We start from the raw sequence: 22734 nt of genomic DNA on the forward strand, positions 1-22734 counted from the left end.
GGTCAGCTGTCTGGAGGACCCCTCACAACGGTCAGGAACCCAGCCCAGGGGAGCGGGGGAGCCGGGCAGAGTGGCACCGTGCCTGGCGCTCTTCTCAGAGGCAGAAGCAAGGGGCCACTCAGGCTTTGGGCAGCCTGGCCTCACCCCATGCCCTCGGCCAACACAGGACACGCCTGGCCCTAGAGGGTGCTGCGGACAAAACCAAGCACCCTTGGCACACCTACCGTTCAGAGCCCACCTGCCGCTCTGAGGGGACCCAGCCTCAGCCGGCCACCTCCCAGGAGGGGGAGGGGCGCACCAAGCGGGCGCTGCAGCCTGCGTGTGTGCACGAGCCCAGCGGCACATGAAGAGCCCAGGCCCCGAGTGGGGGGCAGTGTGAAGGGAGGCAGCGCCCCCCTGGCAGCCTGCCCAGCCCACGTGCAGACCCTGGCACCCCTCAAATCCGCCAGGCCCAGCCCAGGAGGTCACTCAACCCTCCCCTGGCCCTGCTCCCTGAGGGCACACCGGGCACCTGCCCCGACTTTGGACAAGAACCCGAGCAGCCTCAGGGCCAGCTGGCACCAGGGGCAGGCCCCGTCCTGCCCCTGCCACTGGACTGGAGGCCTGGAGGCCCACTGCAGCCTCCAACAGCCCCGTCCGTGGCACGAAGGGCACCCGCTGCCTCAGATGTCAGCGGTGCGTGGGCCCCTCGGGAGTCCAGCAGGGCAGGCGCAGACCCAATTCTGGGGCATGAGGGGACTCTGCAGCGGGGACGCCCGGGCAGGCCTGGGACCTCAGCCACGGGTGTCCTCTGCAAAGCACCTCCCACCTCTGGCAGCGTGTGGCTCCCTGCTCTGGGCGACAGTGCCTGGCGTGTGCCACGAGAGCCTCGCCACGCTGAGCTGCAGCAACCCGACCGTGGGTCTGGGTCCTCACCCTCCCCAAGATCCTGGGAAGCCCCGAGAGCCGCCTGGGGGCCGTGTGTGTGTCCCGGCCCAGCACAGGGCTTAGGGCGGGCTCCCTGCAGATCCGAGGAGGCAGCAATGGGCACAGCCAGGCGCTCCTGGGTCCTGCCGCACCCGCCCTCTGTCACGCGCCCCAGTTCCTCGGGGGCCACGTGGGCACTTTCTCTCTCTGTGATCCAGTCCCTGGGCTGCAGATTCGGCTCTTCCTCTCCAGCCAAGGACTCAGCAGAGCTGCCTTGGCCAGTGGGGGTCTGGTCCCAACACCCTCTGAGCCTTCGTGGACTAGCTCCTGCTGGGGGGACCAGACTCGGAAAGCGCAACAGGGGCTGTGGCCGCAGGCAGGGCAGCGCTGGGCTGGAGCTGGGGCCTGTCCGTGTCTCCCAGCCCACTGATGCCGGCTGGCCAGGGGCCTCAGTTTCACTTCTGTAGTGTTACTGATGGCTTCCCGGAAACAAACAGCTTACTAGACAAATGTCACGAGCCTCTCGGTAGAGCAGCTGTAGCTTGGGGGTCAGAGACACAGAGCACCCAGCCCAGAGCCTGACCAAGAGCCCCTGGTCAGAGCCGAAACAGGCGCCCTCCCAGCTGTTCTGTCCCCCAGGCAGGGCAGTACAGTGCTGGGGACAGAGCTGGTCACCGCATCTTCAGACCCGAGAAAACCAGGAGCCCCAGAAAGGCCCAAAGATGGGGCCTGGGGCGCAGAGCCTGGTGGCCCCAACACCTACCCCTCAGCGGGTGTAGACCTGGTGGCAGAGGCAGCCAGCAGCCTCACCTCCCAGCCAGAGGGCCACGTGACAGCCGGTTCTCCCCAGCGCCGGGGCACTGGCTAAGAGCGAAACAGACAAAGTTGATTTCGCCTAGCTTCCCTGCCCCCCCACCAATGCATAGGCCCTGCACCCTCGCAGCTGCTGTCCACGCAGGGCGTGCTCTAGAAGCTTCCACGCAGCCCCTCGGTGTGCTCTGTTACGTGTGGCACGTTTCTGTCACTCGCAGCCTCAGAATCCTGGTGTCGTGGGACGCTGGGCAAGCGCCAAGAACCATGGACCAAGGACATGGTCCAAGAGACATGATGCTTCAACGCCGGTGACGAATTCTAGCCTTAGGCGGCACCCCTCCCCAGGTATAAGCGCGTGGACAGACTCCAGCTAGAGGGACGTTTTTTCCTGTCTCCACACTCTTTCCTATTTTCCAAGTGTTCCATGAATGTGTCTTACTTTCATAAACAAGAAGAGAGGCGATAAATGCTGTTTTTAACCAGAGTGAATTTCCTCCTGATCGTGGAGATGGTGCCAACGGAGCCAGTCTCATTCACAGGCACACGCTGACCCTGCTTGAGTCACAGCATTGAACCAGGGTGCTGTGGTCTCTGCTAGGAGACTACTGGCTCCTGTGGGTCCTGCCTAAGTGGCCTTCCAGGCTGGCCTCACACAGCCCCGGGCACAGAGCACTCACCAGCTCTGAGGCAGCACAGATCAGAGGGACTCCCTTATCTTGGGCTGAGGCCCAGGCTTCTCTCTGCCTCAGGGCCTTTGCACGGGCAGTTCCCAACGCCTAGAACTCTCTTCCCCAAGGTCTCTGCACAGCCACCTCGGTCTTATCTTTAGGGTCTCGATGGGAACATCCAAAGCACTCAGGGCCCCACACACTGGGCCGACGTGGAAGGTGAGCTGCTATGCCCACTGCACGCCAAGCTCCAGGCAGGTCCTCGCCTTCTGGTCGTTCAGAGCCTGGCTCACCGCCTCCACGGCAGGCAAGGCAGCGCCTCCGACAGGAAGCCTCCCCTGACTGTTGGACTTCCGCAGGCCTAGTCCTGACCTGATCGCAGCACCACCACACCAGCCTGTACTGTCCTCCAGCTCACAGCTTCCAGTCTCCCCTTAACTGGGGGAGACAGTGAGTGACAACGAGAGGGACTGAGGGCAGAGAGTGAGTGTGACCTCGGCCTCAGGACACCAGGGGTGTGGGAGGCTTGGGAGTGGGGAGTCGGGAAGGGCTGGTAGGAGTTAAGGGGGCAGATCCCAAGGTGAAGCCCAGAGAGGTGGATGGACCCACCCAAGGTCACACAGGTGGGAAGCTACAGAACTCGAGCCCAGGCTGGGCACCCCGCAGCCAGGCACCCGCACGCCGGTCTGCAGAGAGGGCTCTGAGACTCTCCCCCCACCCCCCACCTGCAGCCATGACAGCCCTGACCTTCACCACGGAGGACAGACTGGCCTCAAGCCAGATCAGGTCACAGGCTACGCAAGCACCAGGGAGTCTCCTCCTCTTCTGGGCCTGCGACCCCTCCCCTGTAAAATGAGCATCCCGCCCATCAGCTGCCCCAGGTTCGGGGAGCCCCTGGCATGCTGGGAAGAGCCCAGTCCCAGGGGAGCCAGACCGGCAGCAAGCAGGCAGGTGCGGGGGTGGGGCGGCACACAGCAGACCCCAGAAGCCTTCTGCCCCTTCCAGCACCTGCCAGCCCGCACAACCCCTCAGGCCCCACAGAACGCGCAGCAGCACCGTCCTGCAGTCCGTCCATTCAGCAACAGCATGAGCCCCCAAGAGACAGGAGTCGCGGCCAGGGAGCCCCTCCTCTCCAGGGTGGAGGCCCCAGGAATACGGGGCCAAGAGAAATCACAAGCCTTTAGGATGCAAAACCCGACCCCTGGTCTTGCAGAGGCGCCAAGCCCCTAGCACAGGGCCAGCCAGGGCTCTGAGAGCCCGCAGAACAGCCTCCCTCAGCACCTAATCCCTCAGTCACATCCCCTGCAGGGGGCCAGCCGTCGGGGACTCAGGAAGCCCCTGGCCCCCAAGGCTGACTCTGGCTCCTAGGGGGGCAGGGGCAAGGGGCCTGAAGCAGGATTCCGGCCCTACCACCCACTCGCTATGTGATTCTCAGCCAATCTCCTCTTTAAGCCTCAGTTTGCTAATCTGTACAATGGAGACGACTGTCCTCATCTTCCAGATTTGTGTGAGAAAAGGCTAGCGGTAGCCCCAAACAGCACCCCCAAACAGGGTCTGGCCCGTGGGGTTTCCAGTGGGTTTCACCGGGCTCCCAGCAGTGGATGGTGTGGGCAGGAAAGAGCGAAGGTTAACAGCTGGTCTCCCCAGGCCATACCACCCCTCTACTCCTGCATCAGGGCCCCCGCTTCCTCTGGGCGGCCTGGGAAGCAGAAGCCCCTCCCCGGCTGGGCCCAGCCCACATGTGGGGAGAAGACTGCCAGGCCCCTGCAGCCCAGGTGCGTGCCAGACACAGACAGGCTCCCAGGCCAAGAGGGGTGCCCCAAGTCAGGAGGATACGGGGTCCACCACCCAGCAGCGGGATGAGGGTGATGCCCCCACAGCTAGGAATGCTCCCTCAGGGGAGGCAGGAAGAGGCCCCAGGCCAGGGCCCACGCCAAACCATCGCCCGCCCACCCAGAGAGGGAGCTTTTTGGGCTGCACACCCAACACAGAGCAGGAGCACGGGGCCCTCACTCCCTACCCGCCCTGCACAGACGGCGCACCGGCCCAGTTTCAGGAACGAGGCAGTGAAGGCTCAGAGGTCAAGTGCTTGCCCGAAAGCACCAGCACAGGAGGGTAGGGGCAGGACGACTCCCAGGTCCTCCCAGGTCCAGCTAGCTCCACAGCCCCGAGCCAGCAGCGAGGTGGCGGGGGACGGAGCCCGGCTGCTTTCCACACCGTGAATTATTCAGCAGCTAATTCTGCTCCGCGGGGAGAGGAGGAGAGAGTGAGTCAGAGCCTCCCCCGCGGCAGAAACCAGGGCCGCTCAGGAGCAAAGGGCCCTGCGGGAGGCTGGGCTGAGCGCAGAGGGGCCTGGCCACCACTCCCGACGCCTCCACGGGCTGCAGGCGTCGGCCCCTCGCTCACTTCCCACCACATGTCCGGGCGCCTCGGAGGGCAGGAGGCATGGCAGCCAGTTCAACCGTGGTGGGCAGCATGGGCAGGTGGCAGCCCACGGGCCAGCAGGAAAGCCCCACGTGGGTCACAGACACCCCGGGTACCCCTGGAGCTTCAGAACTGAAGTGGCAGAGACCTTGCTAAAGTAAGGTACATTGTCCTGTTCTGTGGAAGCAGAGCCCCGTGGACAGGTGTGGCAGAGCCACCCCAGGTGAAGTTCATGGAGTGCACGGAGGAGTGCTGTTGCCCTCACACTGGTCAGCCCCCCAGGGCTGGGCTTCTAGAACACGGGTGTCCGGTTTTATAAGAATCCTGCTGTCCCTGGGTGTGCATGGGCCAATCCCTAGCCCCCTTTCTAGTCTGCTTAGACAAAGATCAGCAGGGCTGGGGGACCGGGCACCACGTGAGCACTGAGGCTGGGGCGGCAGGCTCCCCTGCAGAGCTGGGGTGCTTCTGGTTCTCCACCTCTGGACAAGGGAGACCAAAGAGGAAAGAGCTCTGAACTGGAGAGGGGTGACACGGTCCACGGATATCGGACTCCCAGGCCATCTTATGAGCAAAGTCGTTCCCACCCCACCCTGGGGCTCTGCATTCATCACCAAAGAGGAACTCAGAGGCGTTCTGGGTGACCAGGCACCCCAGTCACTGGGTGTGTGGAATCCGGATCCCCAGGCAGGAAGGAAATGTCCACAGCCAGGTCCCCTGCCCGGCACTCAAACAGCAGTGGCTCAGTGGCAGGGGTGGTGCTGGGCTTGGCACGACCCCAGACCTGGGGCTCCACTGGTACAGCCTGGTTACTCGGGGAGAGGGCTGCGAAGGGTCCGTGCCACTCCCCAGCTCTGCCCAGGCGCAGCCCCTTTTCCAGCCTTCCAGACTGAGGCCAATCTGGCGTCCCTGTGGCCAGGCCTCCCTCCCTCAGGGCTACAGGCAGCCAGGTCTCTGGGCAGGCACTGTGTGTACATCCCACAGCTTGGCCGCCCAGCACGGGGTCATTACCAGCCAGGGAGGGCTGGCATCTACCCAGACCACTCACCCACCAACAGCCTGGCAGTGAGTGGGATTCCCCAGCTGGGGGTGAGGGGTGAGGAATCCCCACCTGGCTTCACCCAGTGTTCTCGGGCATCGGCCGTGGTCTCAGGGCCCTGGGTCCTCTGGGTAGGGAGTTCTGCCTGGCAACACCCCCAGGCCGCCCCTGGGCAGGAGCCTTAGCAGGCACTGACAGCGGGCAGAGGGGTCTCCGTGGAGGGCAAGGAGGCAGCTCCTCCCAACCCCAGAAAGGAGGCTCTCAGTGGCTCGAGAAGAGAAGGCTAGAATCTGCAGGGCTGTGGACCCTCCGTGGGGAATTGGGGGGGGTCCTTAGACTCTCAAGCAGGGGAGACCTGTGACCCAGGAGGAGGCTCTCCAGAAGAACCGGTGCTATGACCCACGAGAAGGAGTGGGCCATAATCCTCCACGGAGGGTGGGGAGCCTTTAGACCCTCCAGGAGGAGGGGACCATGACCCTCGGGGAGTGGGGCTCAGGACCCACGGAGGAGGAGGAGGCCGTGACCGTCGGTGGGGGATAGGGAGTCTTCAGACCTTGCAGAAAGAGGGGGCCGTGACCCTGGGAAGGGGGATCGTGACCCGCAGGGAGGGGGGCCGTGACCCGAGATCTGATCCCCGACCCAGGGGGCCCGCGTCACCTGCTGGTAGTCGGTGTCCTCGGGCCGGAACTGGCTGCTGGTGGTCTCCCAGCGCAGGTTGAAGTGGGGCAGCCGGTGCAGGAGGCTCACCCACCAGGGCGCCGCGTAGCTGACCCCGGCCATGGCGGGCCGGCGGCTAGAGCGCGCGGCCGCCGCGGGGCTCCCTGGCTGGCCTGGGGCGCAGGGATCAGGGGCCCGCCGACCCCGGCCTGGCCTCCCGCATCGCCCGCGCGCTCCTGGGTCCGGCCCGACCCGGCTCGGCCCGGCTCGGCCCGGCTCGGCTGCGCTCGGCTCCGGTCGGCCGCCCGCGCCCGCCGCCTCTTTGTTCGCCGCCGCTGCCGCCGCCGCCGCCGCCGCCTCCGCGCGCCCCCGCCCACCGCCCGCCGCCCGGCCCCCGCGCCGCCATTGGCCGGTCGCCCGCCGGCCCCGCCTCCCGCACCCCCCGCCCGGGCGCCCCGCCCCTCCCTGCTCCCGCCCTGCCATTGGCACCCTGGACGAGGCTCCGCCCACTAGGGCCCCTTCCCCAGGCAGAGGGGCGCCTGGCGGGGAAGTCGCCGAGGACCCGCAATCCCGGCAGCGGGCTCTTCGTCCGCTGCATGTGGAGCTGCGCTTCACCCGGGCGCTCGCTCGTTGGTTGGACCATTGCACGTTCACTGAGCTTCTGCAGGGACTGCCTGGAGGGGCTGGGCTGGCTCCTCAGCAAGCAGCCGTGGCTCACACGCAGACTGCGGCGCCGGGCGAGGGACCCAGTGGCCTGTCTGTAAAATACGGATGATTTGGAGGCAAAGCCTGGCTTGGTGACCTAGAGCTGTGTGATCTTGGGCAAGTCACTTAACCTCTCTGTGCATCAATGTCCTCGTCTGTAAATAGGGAATACAATGACATTAAAACGCTCAGAGAATCAGAGTGTGACCCAGTCCCAGTAAGTGGCCGGGGTGAGGGGTGGGCGTAAACTCAGTTCCTAACGGTGCTTCCCTTTGGGGAAGGTTGGGTCTTATATCAAGAAGTAGAAGAAAGACAGTGCCCTGTCCTGGCCTCCTTGAGCCTAGAAATTCAGGCAGCTGCCAGGGAGGGCTGCGTATGGACCTGGAAGCCACACAGCCACACTTCCTGATGGGGCGTCTTCATGCGTGTTACTGAGATGGGGACCCCATGAACGGACAGAGGAGGCTGGAAACGCTCTAGGTGCTTGGCCCAGCACACCCCTCTCTGTGTACCTCAGGGGCAATGGGTGCATCCTCTTGGCTGTGGCTCGTCACCACCTGGGGGCATCATTTCTGGCCCTCCTGCATTCTGAGAAACAGGTCTCCACACCCGGGGCGCTGCCGTCTGCTATGCTTGGGCTCAGCCAGCTCTGTGGCTGGGCTGGGTTCTTGCAGGCAGGGACAGCTCTGGGCAGCGGCTTCCCAAGAGGCCCGTCTGTCTGCTCACCTGCCTGCCCTGACTTTCCCGTTTTCCTGTGATAAGTCTGGGAAGCCCCAATGGGCCTCCTGCAGACAGGCAAGCATGGGACAGGTGGGAAAAGAGCCCTTTGCAATGCTATGGTTTCTACTCTCTGATGAGTCACAGACACCACCCGGTTGGGGACTAAGAGCCCTGAGCTCCTTTCCACGTTACAAGAAGCTTCACAAAATTGTGCGTTTTCCTCTGGTAGGGCCAGAAAACCAGACCCAAACATTATATGAAATGGTAACTTGGGTGTACGGGGTTGAATTATGTCCCCACAGAAAATATGTACAAGTCCCAACTCTTGGTGCCTCTGTCTGCGATCTTATTTGCAAATAGGGTCATCGCAGATGTGATCAAGGTACGTTGAAGTCATAGGAGATTATGGAGGGCCCTAATCCAATGACGGCGTCCTTATAAGAAAGAAATTTGAACATGCGTTGCAGAGATACAGAGACACGATATGAAGGCAGAGGCAGAGATGGGGGTGATGTGTCAAGAAGCCAAGGAACCCCAAGGATCTGCCACCAGGAGCTGGGAAGGAGGCCTGGAGCAGATCCTCCCTCACAGCCTCACTGCTGACACCTTGATCTCAGACTTCAGCCTCTAGAATTGAGAGACAAGACACTTCTGTTGATTAAACTGCCCAGTGTGTGGTCCTGTTATAGCAGCCACAGGAAACTCATACATCAGGCTGTTCAGAGCTTCCGGTTGGCAGGCATTCTGTGTCTCTGATTGCACAAAATGGCAAAGGAGCTTGTCACTGATTAATATTTGCAACGTGTTTGGGGGGTGAGACATTTTCCCACAAGGATCCATGGAGAAAAAATGATAAAGGAGGTCCAGGGTGGAGAAGAGGAGGGACCCACAACATGCGGTTTTGGAAGAGCACCGCCAAAGCCTCTACTGGTGGAGCCTGAGCCTGAAACCTACTGCTGCTTGAGGTCCAGTGTTGGTGAGAAAATCCCCGTGGAACTGAAAAGCCCCTGGAGAATTGTGCTTTCCTGTGGGCAAACAGGATCCAGGCGCCCTGGGGTCTGACGCTTGCAGCGGTGCGATCTCTGCCTCTCTACTCCTGTCCTTGATCTGCAAAACAGGGTTCCTGCGGCCAGGCACCCAGGAGGTCGAGGGTTAGAGAACGCCAGGTGGCAGGGGTAGGGCACAAGGAAGGCCTGCCGCCATCCTACGCCACCCTTCTTTTGCCTGGCACTCACGGGCTGGAGCTGCAGTGGTTCTTCCTGCCTGTCCTGGATCCCCTGCAGCTGGAAACTGACTTTAGCCCCACTCTACGGATGGGGCAGCTGAAGCCCGGGTCCCACTCTTGCTCAGGTTCCCAGTCAGGGAGCCAGGATTCAGCCTCAGGTTGTTGCCCGCAGACTCCATGACCTGAAATAGGGCTCCAGTGGCCGGAGATGCCGGAGAGGACTTGGTCTGCGGCGCTGGCCACTGACCAGCACGCCAAGGGACGTGCCTTCAATGACCTTGCAGTGTGACTCGGGGAGGCGGCCGATGGAGAAACGGCTGATCTTCCCCCAGCTAAGGAAGCAGCCCAGGCAGCGATAAGGAGCCACAGCCTCCCATCGCCTCCACCACGGGGACCCGGAGCCGGGGAGCCCAGAAGGCCCAGCAGGGCCGGGCCTGCGCGGGCAGGAAGGCCCAGCCGAGCCACCCTCAGTGCCCACACCCACGATCTCCTCCGGCCTCAGCCAGGTTCCCACATCCCAGAGTGGGTGGTGAGGGGGCTTTCGAGGCTCAGAAGTGAAGAAGCTTGCCCCCGATGGACACATTCAAGCGGCAGGCAGATGGACCTTGGTTTCCTTTATTTGAAATGGGACTAAAAATAGTCCCACCTCCTGGGGAGGTCACGCGGCCCAGGCTGTGTGTGGAAAGCCAGGCCGTATGACCCGCTCCCGGGGTGCACCATCTTTGGACACTGTTCTTTTCTTGCTCTCACCCAGGTCTTCTCAGCTCCAAAGCCCAGGTCTTTTCCTTTCTTTTCTTTTTAAATGAACTGCCTCCTACTCCAAGTCACAGGGCCTCTGAGCCCCAGCCTTTTCACGGCTAAAATGGGTAGAGTCCTGCTTAGATCATAGCAACGTGAGCGTATGTAAAGTGACATGACACCGCAGCGCTAACCCAGATGTCCATCAGCTGGTGAACGGATCGACAGAACGCAGCACCGTCACTCGGTGGAATATTATTCAGCCATAGAAAGCAATGGAGCACTGACACCTGGTACAACACGGATGAACCTTGAAAACACTGCGCTCAGTGAAAGAAGCCAGACACGAAACCCCACAAGCTGTACGATTCCATCGAAATACCCAGAACAGGCAGATCCACAGAGACGGAAAATGGATGAGCTGTTGCCAGGCGCTGGGAGAGGGATGGGGGGGGACCGCTTAATGGGCGAGGGGCTTCTTCTCGGGGGGATGAAAAGTTTTGGAAACACGTAGTAAAGGTTGCACAACATTGTGAACAAAGTTAATGCCACCGAATTGTACACGTTGAAATGGTTATGCACGTTTTGTCACAGGTACAAATGATTACATGTGCAAGGGCCTCCCTCAGTATCCCCCTGACCACCTTCCTTCTTCTTTCCTCCCTCCCTCCCCACCTCCCTCCCTCTCTCCCTTCCCCCCCCTCCCCTCCCTCCCTCCCTTCCCTCCTGTGAAGTAGAGTCTGTGAGTGAAGGACAGGGATGAAAAAGTCTGCAAGGAGAGAGCACTGAGGACTGAGCTGCTTGGAAGCATCTGGTAGAAGCATCTGGAACAAAGGAGGAGGCAGGCCAGGCCAGGACCTCCCCAGGGTCTGTTCTCCAGGCCAGGAAGGTGGCTGGGTTGAGGCTCTTGAATGGTTTGTCCCAAGACCTGTAGGCGCTGGGAGAAAGGCCAGGCAGGGGATGGGTGCCAGACCCTGGGGCGGAAGGCAGAACAATGGAACCCCCTGCATTTGGACCCTGGCCAGCGAGATTCACATTTTCCATGGAGATAGAGCTTGTGAGAACCGGCAGGGAAAAGGGAGAGCCGGATGCCGGCTTTCCTCAGCTCCCGCTGAGACGCACAGCCAGCCTAGCGCCCGGTCCCCACAGACACCTGGCCGCAGAAAAGCCACAGGAGCGCTGCTTTCAAGCTGGCCGTGGTGGAATTGCCCCGTGGCTCTGGAGGCTGGGAGAGATGCCAGCCAGTGCGGTCCCTGAGCAGGCCACGGGAGCCAGCCCAACAGACCCAGCCAGAATGGTGTGCACACCCCTGGCTTGCCTGGCATCACCTATCCAGCTGCCTCGCTTACCCAGAGAGCGCCCCCCCACCCCGGGAACCAGGAAATCAGTAGGGATGGCCTCTGACCCGCCAAGGATGCTGTGCCGGGTACCAGCACGCACCCGTGGTCTCTCTCAGAGCCTCCTGACTCTTACTTCACACTCAGTACTGACAAAGCTGGTCCCTGCGTCCCAAGCCCAAGGCAGATCCCAAGCAGCGCCCCAGAGGAGGTAGCCCCAAAGTTACATGGAGGGAGACTGGCACCGGAGGAAAAGGGGTCGCAGAGACACCCTCCCCGGGTGGGTCCCCCGTCCCTGCCCACCCACCCCGCCCAACCTGGCATCTGTGATGAGCATTGTGCCAAGCTGTGGGACCTGGGCTCATCTCAGGTTTTGCCACCAACCGTGAGCCCTGTGGGGACCTATGTCGCCCTCAGGGGCCTCAGTGCTCACCAAGCCTAGCTTCCCCATCTTACAGCAGGGGAGGCTCAGGCTCCAACCCACAGCCTTGACTCGTGAAGAGAGTCAGGAGGCCGTCTTACTCGAGGGGAGAGGGTGACTGTGCGTGCACCCCGACATTTGCACAAACACCTTTCGTGCCCAGAGTCTCACTTAATTCTTGCGCGAGGTGGATGACCGCAGTCCCTGTTTTAAGAGAAGGAAACAGGGGCTCAGAGAATTGGGTGCAGAGACAAGATGAACACCCCTGTCTTGTCTTCTTTCTGGTTTAACTGTCTCCCCAGTGCAACCCGCTGAGTGATGTATTTTTAAAAGGCTGATGTGTTGGTTAGCTACTGCTGCATAACGAACCGCCTCAAACCTTGGTGGTTTCAAGCAACCACCACTGTGTGTGCTGGCAGCTCCGGGGGTCAGCAGCTTGGGCCCAGCTGGGGGGTTCTTATTCTGTCACCCCGAGTCACACATGTACCTGCAGCCATGTGGCAGCTCCCCCGGGGCTGGGTGGTCTCAGCCGGCCTCGTTCATGGCTGGGGGTTGGCGCTGACTCAACGGACCACGTGGCTCCAGCCAGCTACCTCGGGCTTCTTCAGCCGGCCTCTCAGGGAGGCCAGAGAGGGCAAGCCAGAGGCTCGTGTCCCCTTTAACAATGCGCTGTCGGCCAAAGCCAGTCACAGCCAAGCCCCGGGATAAGGGGCTGTCAGGACAGAACAAGGCAGGACAGAGCGGGGTGTGGACACAGGGCAGTCAGGACAGAACAAGGAAGGACGGAGCGGGGTGTGGACACGGGGCCATGGCTGTGACCGTCGCGATTCAGTGGACTCCCCAAATGGGGAAAGGTTTCTTCAAGCCGTGGTGCTCTGGGGGGTGTTCTCTGGTCAGCCAGTAAGTTCCCCTCCACCCTGGGGGGCTCGGGGAAGGGGGCTGGGTGTGGGCAGCTGGGAGAGGAGGGTCCTGGAGGCTGAGGTGCGTATGGGCTCCTCCTGGCAGCCTCACGAACCTCCACTCCATCTCCAGGAGCAGTGGGTCTCTGGCCCTCCGTGGGCTGGGGTCCGTGCCGGTGACCAAGGCTAGCTGGGAAGGGTAGACCGAGCACTGCACTGCTCCTGTGCTTGGGGGGAGGGGATGCCTTTCCGGGACTTTGGAAGCAGCCCAGCAGAGCCAGGAGGAATTGGAGTCCCCCCATCCCACCCCATGCCTGGGGCCGTGGGAGGGACAGACGCACACCTTCCTCTCCGGAGCCCTCCACCCCCACCCTGCCAGCTGCTCCCAGGTTTGGGCTGCCTGGTGACATTGTTTCCCCTCCAAGAGCGGAGACCCTTCCACCGGGCAGCTTTCCAAGCCGCGGTCTCCGCGTCTGCAAAAGGAGGACAGTCCTACCTCCCTGCCCGGTGGTCCCAGGGTCATGCTGGAAAGGGGGTGCTCACAGCTGTAGCCCAGCTTCCTTCCTTCACTGTCACCTGTCCCCCAGTGACCAGCTCAAGTCACTCACCCCACAGCTGGGAAGTCTTTGCCTTGCCTGCTAGAGGCCGGCCACTGGCTCCCATGTGGGGGACACTGGGTCCCCAGATTCAAAGCCGGGCCTGGAAGACGTTCTTCGCACGTGGGGAGGCCTGTTTCGCTGTCAGGGTGGGGTCCGGGGAGTCAGGGTGAGCCAGGGTTGCGTCTCCTGGGGAACCCGGAGGCCTCCCCCTCCCCAGAGAGATGCGATCCCTGCCTGGACTCTGAAAAGGAAGCCCCTCGTCCAGGCCGCCAGGAGCTCGGATGGGAAGGGCTGTGCCCTTGGTCCTGAGCTTCTCCCCTCCACCTGGGTCTCTGGGAAGGAATCTGACCTACTGGCCTCTCCCTGGCTCCCAGGGCCTCAGAACCAAGTGCAAAGGCACCCACATCTGCCCCACTCTGCCCCGTCTCTCCTGGAGGTGCAGGGTGGGCGGTGGTCAGGTGAGAAGCAAGGCAGAGGCTTCCAGAAGCAAAGCCATGGGGACGACCCATCACAGCTGGGCCCTAAGAGATGCTCCACGCGTGTTTCCGGAACAGACACCATCGTGGTCTTAGCAACGCTGGCCGGCATAGGCCCACCCAGGCCACCCAGAGACACGGCCATCGTCACTCCCTTTTTACAGATGGCTAATAGGCTCACCCCAGGTCACCAGCCAGGATGGTTTGGACACTCAGCCCGGATTCTTCTGCCTGTGGACCCAGGGACCCTTTCCTCCGCAGACGCCCCAGCTGGGTCTGCAGCGTGGGCGTGGGGCTTGGGGGCAGCAGGAGGTCCCAGCAGGCTCGCCCCCTCGTCTGCCCAAGGCTGAGGCCCAGCTCTGGGGGCGCACTCTGCTATGCGGACGCCTCCACCTTCCTCCCCACTGAGGACCCCAGAGGAGGGATGGCTGGAAACGTGCTCCCCATCCGAGCCTGCTCCCCCTCCGGGGGCCGGGGCTGGCCTGAGTGCTCTCCTCTTTGGGTGGGTGGTGGGGAGGGGGCTGGCTTCACTGGGCTCCGCTGGGCCCTGGGTGGGGGGGGCACAGGCGGCATTCACAGGGTTCCTCACCAGCCCTTGGGCCATTGTGCTGCCCTCCCGGCTGCCAGCCATCCTTCCACCTTCTGAAATGCAAATCCGACTCCGTCATTCTCCTGCCAGCAGCCCTTCCCTGTTCCCACGGCTCCTGGGGTGAAGGCCAAACTCCTCGGCAGAATGTGCAACGCCCCCCCCCCCCCCCCCCCCCCGCTTCCCTCCTGCGCTCTGTGGCCCCCGGGCCCCAGCTGCCCCGGTGCCGTTTCCGGCTCTGGGGGAGAGGTGGCGGCTGCTGGTTCCCTCGCAGGAAGAGCCGCCTCCCCACGGGCTCAGCCTCAGCGCCTCTTTCCTTCTTCTGGGCGAGTGGGGGGAACAGCCTGTTCCTGACCCTGTGGCCACTGCCCCCCGCACACCATGCCCCTGGGCCTCTCCCGCGTGGGCCCTCGCCACCCTGGTGAGGGGTGCTCGGCCAGACTTCTGCCCACTTGGGGCCCAGCCCCTGGGCAGGTGGGTATTGGGCAGGGAAGGAATTTCCTCCAGGCCCACAGAGCTCAGCCTAGCTGAGAGACAGACTCGCAAGCAGATGAAATACCCCTTGATGCTGTGCGCACAGTGCCTTCCTCCCTCAGTGCCCGGCACGCGGCAGACGTGCAGGAAATCTCAAAGCACACGGAATGAACTCGCGTTGTGAGAACACAGAGAAAGGAGGGGCTGACTGCAAAGAGCTTCTCAGCAGCGGGGCCGTGTGGGCTGGCTCGGTGGAAAGGACATTCCTGGCTGGGAAACAGCTCGTGCAAGGGGCCAGCTGGAGGTGGGCAAGGGCCTCGTGTTTCTTAAAAGGCCGGGGGATGGGGGCCGAGCTGGGTAATGGAGGGAATGCAGGATGCCCCGTGGAATCTAAGTGAATCTGTTGAGCAAGGGGAGAAGGTGTGTGTTTACGGGGGTGGGGAGGAGGACCCAAGGGCCTGACGCTGAGGGAGACGAGGAACAGGGAGGAGAGTGCTGGCCATCCCACTGGATCTATCCTTCTCTTCTTCCCTAGTAACAGGCCCTCTCACTTTTATTGAGCATATTGCCATCTAGAATAAAAGGCAACATTTCCAGGCTCCCTTGTAGCTGGATGTGCAACTATGTTCTGACCAATAGGATATGAGTGATGTCCTCAAGTGAGGGGATGCCCCTTTCTTCCTTCCTTCCTGCTTGCTGGAATGCATGTGTTGTGGCTGGAGCTCAAGCAGCCACTTTGGGCCGTGAGGCCTTGTGTTCAGGAGAGGGGAGCAACAACAAGAGCACAGGTCTTTGAAAATCACGCAGCTGCCGTATTTTACCGGTACTGCTTTCCTTGGGGCTTTGGAAACTTCTAACGTGTTTGGGTTACTGTTATTTGGGGTGTTATACTCCAGCCCGACCTAACTCTAACAAATGGAAGGATGGCTCGGATTCTGAAGAATCCACTGAGACAGAATGCACAGAGCTTGGCTGCTAATTTGATGGGGGGGGGGCAGGGGAATGAGAAGGGAGAGTCAAGGCTCCCTCTGAGATCCTATCTTGGGAGGCCGGTAGAATCCTTCACTCAACATGCATTAAGCACTTTTTTGTGTGCTGGGTACTGTGTTTGCTGTGCGAGTATACCGGTGGATCCCATGATCACTGTCTTCACGAATATCTTGGTCCCATGGGGGACAGAGGATACAACGGAAGAGCACCGACGGAGGGAGGTAAGCACCTCACCCGAGAGCTGCTGGGCCCCTCATTTATCCATTCTGCACAGTTATCGAGCACCTACTGTGTACCACACACTGTGTTAGGCCTTGAGAGCAGCAATGGGCATCACAAACTCAGTGTGGAGTTTACCTTAGAGAGTCTGATAGGGGAGTCAGACAGCAATCAAATAACCTTGGCTTTACACAGAGAAGCAGAACTCTGCTGAGTGAATCCCTGCCGCGAGCGATTACGCCAGGGGCCGCAGGAGGCCCTGGGGGGATTCGTGATGCACCAGCCACATCTGGGCTGGGCATCTCCAGGGGGCAAGGGCTGCTGGCTCTCGTAGGGCAAGGCACCGTCCCCGGCACATCCACCACATTCCTGCCCCCTAACCCCAGGCAGCAGTGGACAGCAGATGGGGCCTGGCCAGAGTGAGTCTGCGCCGACTGGTCGTGGGGGCGTGGCTATTCAGGGGAGGCTGAGGTGGTGGTTTGGGCTGTGGTGGGCAGGGATGGACATGGAGAGGAGTGGACAGACGTGAGCCGTACTTGGGAGGTCGTCAATAGGATTTTTTGTTGAAGGATTGGAGGTGGTGGCGAGGGGGTCACGGATGACACTCCCCACCCAGGTGTCCGGCCTGCGCACACGATGTTGGGGTGGGTGAGGAGGCCTGCGGGTGAGCCTGCTTGGGAGGGGAGAATTGTGTCGTTTAAAACACTTTTTTTAATTGGGGTAAAATACATATAACGAAAAATTCTCATTTGAACCGTTTTAAAGTGTCCGGTTCAGGGGTGTTAGGCACATTCACATTGTTGTGCAGCCATCACCACCATCATCTGCAGAACTTTTCCATCTTCCCAACTGCGGCTCTGCCCCCATTACACACTCACTCCCCTCCCCCTCCCCCAGCCCCGCGCACCCACCCTCTACTTTCTGTCTCTATGGACCTGGCTCCTCCAGGGACCTCCTAGGAGTGGAATCACACAGTATCTGCCCTTCTGTGTCTGGCTTATTTCACTGAGCATCCTGCCCTCGAGGTTCCGGCTCCGACACCTGAGAGGCTGTGATCCCCTGGGGCGGGACCGCTGGCCAGGGGCAGGTTAGGGGGCAAAGGTAACTCAGAGCCAGGCTAGGCCGAGTTTCAGGCACCTGAGGCACACGTGGGCCGACGTTCACGTCGACATTTCGGGTCTGGGTGGGGTCTGGTTGGGGTCAGAGCCTCGGGGACGCCCACGTCTAAGAGACTGTAGGGGAAGGGCTGGTACAGGCCGGGAGAAAAACCATGTCGACGGGGAGGGTGTGGGGAAGGGGCCACTGCGTCCCCAGCTGCAGAGAGAGCGGCCGTCACAGAGCTGAGCGGGGTGGGGTGCGGGGGGGCCCTGTGAGACCGGCTGACAGTGGATGAGGCTGCTACTAGCAGGGACAGCGGCTTTCCGCCGCTTCCGTGAGCTGCGCCCATGGCCCACCTACCCCCAGGCTTCCCGGCTTTCACTCCCTCAAAGCCGGGCCGGAGGGGAGGGCTGAGGGGCTGCCTGAATGGCCGCCCCGGGGAGCTTCGGCACACATGGGGCCCTCTGCTTTGAATCCCAGCCTGTTCTGGGCTTCATTAACGAATAGCTCAGGGGCACCCCCTCTCCCTGTTCAGAAAGGACACAGCACCATGGAAACGTCCCCCAGATTCCCCAGGCAGGCACTGCCTAACGGGGCCACCTTCTGGGTTGTCGCTGCCCGGCAGGGCTCCCAGGATAACGGAAGGCGCTGGCCAAAAGCCATTGGTTGGCGTCCAAGCAAAGAAACACGGACCCGTTCCTCCTCCCAATATTCATGCTCTGAACCCAACAGCAGCTAAGAGAAACCAGGGATTTGCATTCTGACATCTTCCCCCCTTAGCCTGCGATTTTGAGGAACCTCACGTTTAGAATCATCTTGGTGGAGGCCTGGGGGTCACTCTCGGCTACCAGCCTTTAAGGAGGCTCACGTGCAGACCAAGCTGGGCTCCACCTCTGAAGTGAAGAGAGCTGCCAACAGCAAGGAAGGCCAGTGGCACGAGTGGGGAGAGGGATCCCATGTGTTTGTGCACAAGTACGTGTCCACACGTTTACACCTTCCTGCCGGCTCTCCTCCTGCTGGGTGAAGGCCCGAGGGGGGACAGTCCTCCATTCTCCTCTCACCAGCTCCAGCTGAGACCCCCACCCCTCCCCCCTTGAGGCTGCCTCTCTGCTGCCAGGCCCCAGCCTCACGGGAGAGTAGGTGGCAGCAGGCGTGTGGCCGGGCTAAGGGATTGATGAACCCTGCTCTCCTCTGTCACAACCTCTTCAAGGGCCAACCAGCACCTCTGAAAGTGCCAAGTCTTCCAAGTGACCCATTTGCCCGTGACAAGACACACGGTGATCCGCTCGGGCCGGTGCTGGAGCCAACAGACCAGTCCCTGTAGGGGCTTCAGACAAATTCGAGGGCCCAGCAAGCAGCCGCCTGCGAACAAAGCCACAGGTGCACCTCGTGCTGCGATATTCCAACAAAATATTGGAAAACCATTATTTTTCCGGAAGTCAACTATTTTGGGCTCATTCACATCCGTCTGAGTCCCCAGTAAACGATTCCTTCCCTGCTCCTAAAACAAAAACTAGAATTGGGGGAGATACTCCCTCATTTTCACTTCTTGATGCTCAAGTCCTCACTGATGAACAAGGAAGAGAAATTCAAAGACAGATGCACGAGTTCCCGCACGGCGGGGAGCTGGCTGTGGGACCCTGCCCTCCGGCCGGCTCTGCGCTCCCAGGGCTGTGCTGTGAGCAAAGCAAAAGCCAGGAGCCCAGAAGCACGGGGTTTGTGCAGCATGAGCTACGGCAGTGGCACACCCAGAGGTCATGAAAGGTCACGGGTTTATAGGGCAATCAAGACAGAGATGCTGCAAAACAGCTTTTATTTACAAAGGCCAACGATGAGTAGCACAGAGGGAAAAGCTTATGCCTTCCGAGAGACTTGCGTACAAATTACGCGTATGTCAGAGTGTTCCTAAATACAGAGGTCAAAGACCAGCGAGTCCACCACTTCCTCCTGGAGCCACCTGGTGGCTTCACATTTCAACTCCCAGATGTGGGTTCTCTCGCTTCAAAGGATGCTTACCCGGCGTGATCAGCTGCTAACAGGCCCTTGGGAGCTCGGGGAGGTCCTCACCTGGAGCAGCTGCCGGCCGGCCCCGGGCAGGTCTGAGTGTCCACTCTCCAGTCCTCAGAATTTCTGAGCCACACGAGAGCAAACATTGCTTCCAAAACCACAGCGGGGGTTTGAATTGGCTTAGACGGCTTCTCGTGGAATTTAAATTCTACTCAGCTCTTGAAGGTGAACAGGGCTTTCCGCACAGGGTATTTATTACTTAAAAACGAAGCAAAGCTCTGCAGCTCTCACGCTGGTTGCTCTGAGCTAGGTGGCCGTCCTTTTCCTAATGCCATCGGTCTTTTTGCTGGGACGAGGGTTCTGGTCTGTCTGCAGGGCGGCCGGGCCCGTCCAGTGGGGCAGCACAGAGGCAGGCAAACAGAAGGCAGGCCCTGTAGGCCCCAGGCCCCTGTCCCGCCCCGCACTGTGCTGCTCCGGCAGCCCTAGAACCCCAGCCCCGAGCCGTGGGCCCCGCAAGCACGCTGGGCACCTGGCATTCTCCAGGGAACAGATCCACACAGCGTCAGAGGGTCACAGCCTTGAGTTAAGTCATTTACTGAGGTGGCTTCAAGGCTGCTTACTTTTACTAGATCAACATTGCTGGGCCCAAGGAGCACAGGCAGACAGATGTACGTATCTGCAATTCTCAGGAGCATTTTCTTGGAAAACTCAGGTCCCGGGGCTGACCTTGCCCATCCCAGCTCTGCCGACGGCCAGCCCGCTGCACACACGGCCTTTTCCTCCAGGACCGGGCGAGGACGTCCTGACAGTGGCCCATCCGTCATAGGTCCCCAGAGCCTTGGGCTCCTGAGAGCAAGGAGTAATGCAGAAATGCCCGTTCTTGAATGGGGTGGGGGGGGAGAATGACCCCCTGGGGACCTGCAGGCCGCGGGCATCGCCTTCATCACCCTCTGGGTGCCTGACTGGTGGACTGGCTCCTACAGGCCTTTAGCTGAGCCGGCACCCAGAGGAGGAACGGACCCAGTGGATGAAACGAGGCAAAGGTCAGCAGTGAGCTCACCCGAGTTAGCCATCAGTCCAGCGGGGGAAACAGAAGAAAAAACGGACTTGGAAACTCACAGGCCGAGTAAAGAAAACATGACACAAGCCTGGCCCCCTGGCTGAACTTTCTTCAACCCACTGTATGACCGGCACCTAAGCGGTGAAAGGGGCTGGCGGGTCCCCCGCCTGACTCCGGGTGGCCGGGGCTGGGAGATCCCTCCACCTCTCTCACGGGACAGGGCAACACAGATCCTCCCGGCCACACGCCTCGCCCGTGCTGGAGCCGGGAGCCTCTGACCGCTGTGAGGAGGGCCCAGGAGTTTCTGAAAGAAGGACAAGTCTGAGCCGGAGCCCCTGAGGTGCAACACGGGAAGGGCTGCCGCGCCGTCGGGGCGACGGGGAGGTGGAGGGGTGGCCCGGGACTAAGCTCTCCCTGGTGCGCAGGGCCCTCCGTTCGGGCTGAGAGCGAGAGTTCTCGCATCAGCTCTCCCGAGGCGCGTTGCCTGTCCTGGAGCTGGTGGCCGAGTGGCGTCAGCGCCGATGAAGCAGCCCGCGCCTGCACGGCCGCAGGTGGCCAGAGGTGCCCCGAGAGGACGTGTCTCGGCCGGGCCCCCTGCTGCCCCCCAGCCCGGGCAGGTGTGTCTGTCCGGCATGAAGACCACCGGGGGTAGGGGGGACACGGGCCTGCAGCCGGGGCTGCAGAACGTAGGCGACCCCTTCCCAGAGATAAAATAAAGAGAGGCATTCGGGGTTCCCTCAACAAACAAACAAACGGGCAAAACGAAAGAGAAAAACCGGGGACGGAGGTGAGGTGTCAGTAGGTACTGTTCTCCTCCCCACAAGATAAGTTCCTTTCCGGTCTGAGTGCTTCTGTCCTCTGAACCTAACCTCGCCCGGACAGGGCATCGCCACGTGCCGGGCGACCGCAGGGGCCTAGGGCGGGGAGGCGATTTTCTTCGTGGGCACAGGCGGAGCTAAGACGATCTCGTCGGAGTCATCGGAGTTCACGTCCTCCGCGGGCGGAGTCGCGGCGCGCCGCGGCCCCGAGGGAGAGGGCTCCGCTGCAACAGAGACGGGCCGGCGGTCACAGCCACGCTCAGCGCCGCCGGGGGCGGACACGGGAGGGACGGCGGGGCAGACCTGACGGACGCCACGCCACGCCACGCGGCCACCCTCGTTAGCGCCTACTCGCACCCTCTGCGCTCAGCTCCCAAGCGTCGGCCAGTTTCCCCGAAGCAAAACAGCGGCGAAAGGTGAAGGCTGGAGGCACGGGGGAGGCTCAAGGCGGCGGCGGGGATTCTCTGCACGGCGCCCTCACGGTAGCGTGCGTCCGGGAGTCTGCGGCCCGGGAGGCCGGCTGTGACTCGTGGGCAGATGCAGCCGGTGGCCCCCGGCTTCCTTGGGAGGACACGCCCCCCGCAGGAGGAGGGGGCGGGCTAGGCCAGGCCAACACCCAGGGACCACCCGCGAGCTCTCGCTCCTTTCTTCACGCACATCTGAACTCTTCATCGTAATCGACCCTAGGTTGGGATGCGCCTGCCGACCACCCTGCAGACCCCCTGCGCCCTCAGTGGCCACCTGGATGGGATGTGAGGAAGGGGCAGTTTCCCCTGGGGCCTGGGGCCCGTGCTCCCAGCCCCAGAAGACGGCCTCTGCTCTGACTGCTTCACAGAGTAAAGTGCCAATAAAAAAGGAACCAATCCCTGACTTGAGATAAAAGAAGGAAGGAAATCACCACCCCGCGTGCTGCGGATACTGTAACTGTGTCAGCTTTTTTTCTGTAACTGTCAAAAAGACTATGAGAGTGGAAAAACTTATGAAATTAAAAACAGCAGTTTTCAAGGTTAGCTTCAGTTTTTCTTTCCCTTTAAAAACACTTTCACAATCAGATCAAACAAGGGCTCCATGTGCAGTTTTCACAGGGACCGTTTCCTCGTGTAAACAAGGGCCCGAACGAGGCCGGCGGTGGCACTTTTCAGGCAGGAGGATGAGCTGCCGCTTTGAAAGGACACGCGTTTAACAAGAGGAGAAAAGGGCGCCATACACAGGCCCTTTAGCCCTGATCGAGGAATCTAAAGGTCGCCAGACGTAGGGTCTGGTGAAATCCGCCTGAAACTGGTTTTGGGAGAATAATATGCAGCCTTTGGGGAGCTTTATACAGACGGAGGTTTTGGACAGAACCTCAAAGTTCAAAGTTCGCTCTGACAAAGCCAGACAAGATTACCGAAGAGGACAGAGTACGATTTTTCACACGTGGCGGTTTCCAGGTCAGGCAAGCCCCGGAAGGGCCCCCGCGACCCGACACTCACCAGAGCAGGGCGGCGGGGCTGCCGGTGCCCCTGGCCCCCATGGCCTCGGCGCTCCGTCCCCGGGAGCCGCAGCCTCCGCGGTCTCCCCGCTGCTCTCCTCGCTGTCTTCCTGCCCTGAAACGACAGGCACGTGGGAGGCTCCCATCGTCACAGGCTCGTCGCACCCACCCATCTCCCTAGGCGCACACTTCTGTTCAGAAAAACTGCTCCTCTTACAGTTCTCCCTCGTTACGAAGCACCACGCCCTTCCTGCACCTGCCCTTCTCCGACTGCGCCTCTGCGACCTCAGAACTCAGCCTGCGCGCCACGCTCGCAAACGAGACTCAAGACTGCGCTCTGTCTAGTGACAGTCCCCGACCTCACACCGCCACCTCTGTGCCACCTCT

General features: G+C 61.3%; 1 protein-coding gene across 1 annotated transcript in view; it reads right to left on the bottom strand.

The window, feature by feature from the left end:
- IQCE (IQ motif containing E) overlaps positions 1–22734 on the bottom strand; it is an 80616-nt gene that overhangs the window by 22145 nt on the left and 35737 nt on the right. The window contains 1 exon segment of the mRNA XM_060284273.2: positions 22349–22462. Within this exon segment, the coding sequence (XP_060140256.1) occupies positions 22349–22462 (114 nt within the window).

Source organism: Globicephala melas, chromosome 15, assembly GCF_963455315.2.
Source record: "Globicephala melas chromosome 15, mGloMel1.2, whole genome shotgun sequence".
In the NCBI taxonomy this organism is placed as follows: Eukaryota; Metazoa; Chordata; class Mammalia; order Artiodactyla; family Delphinidae; genus Globicephala; species Globicephala melas.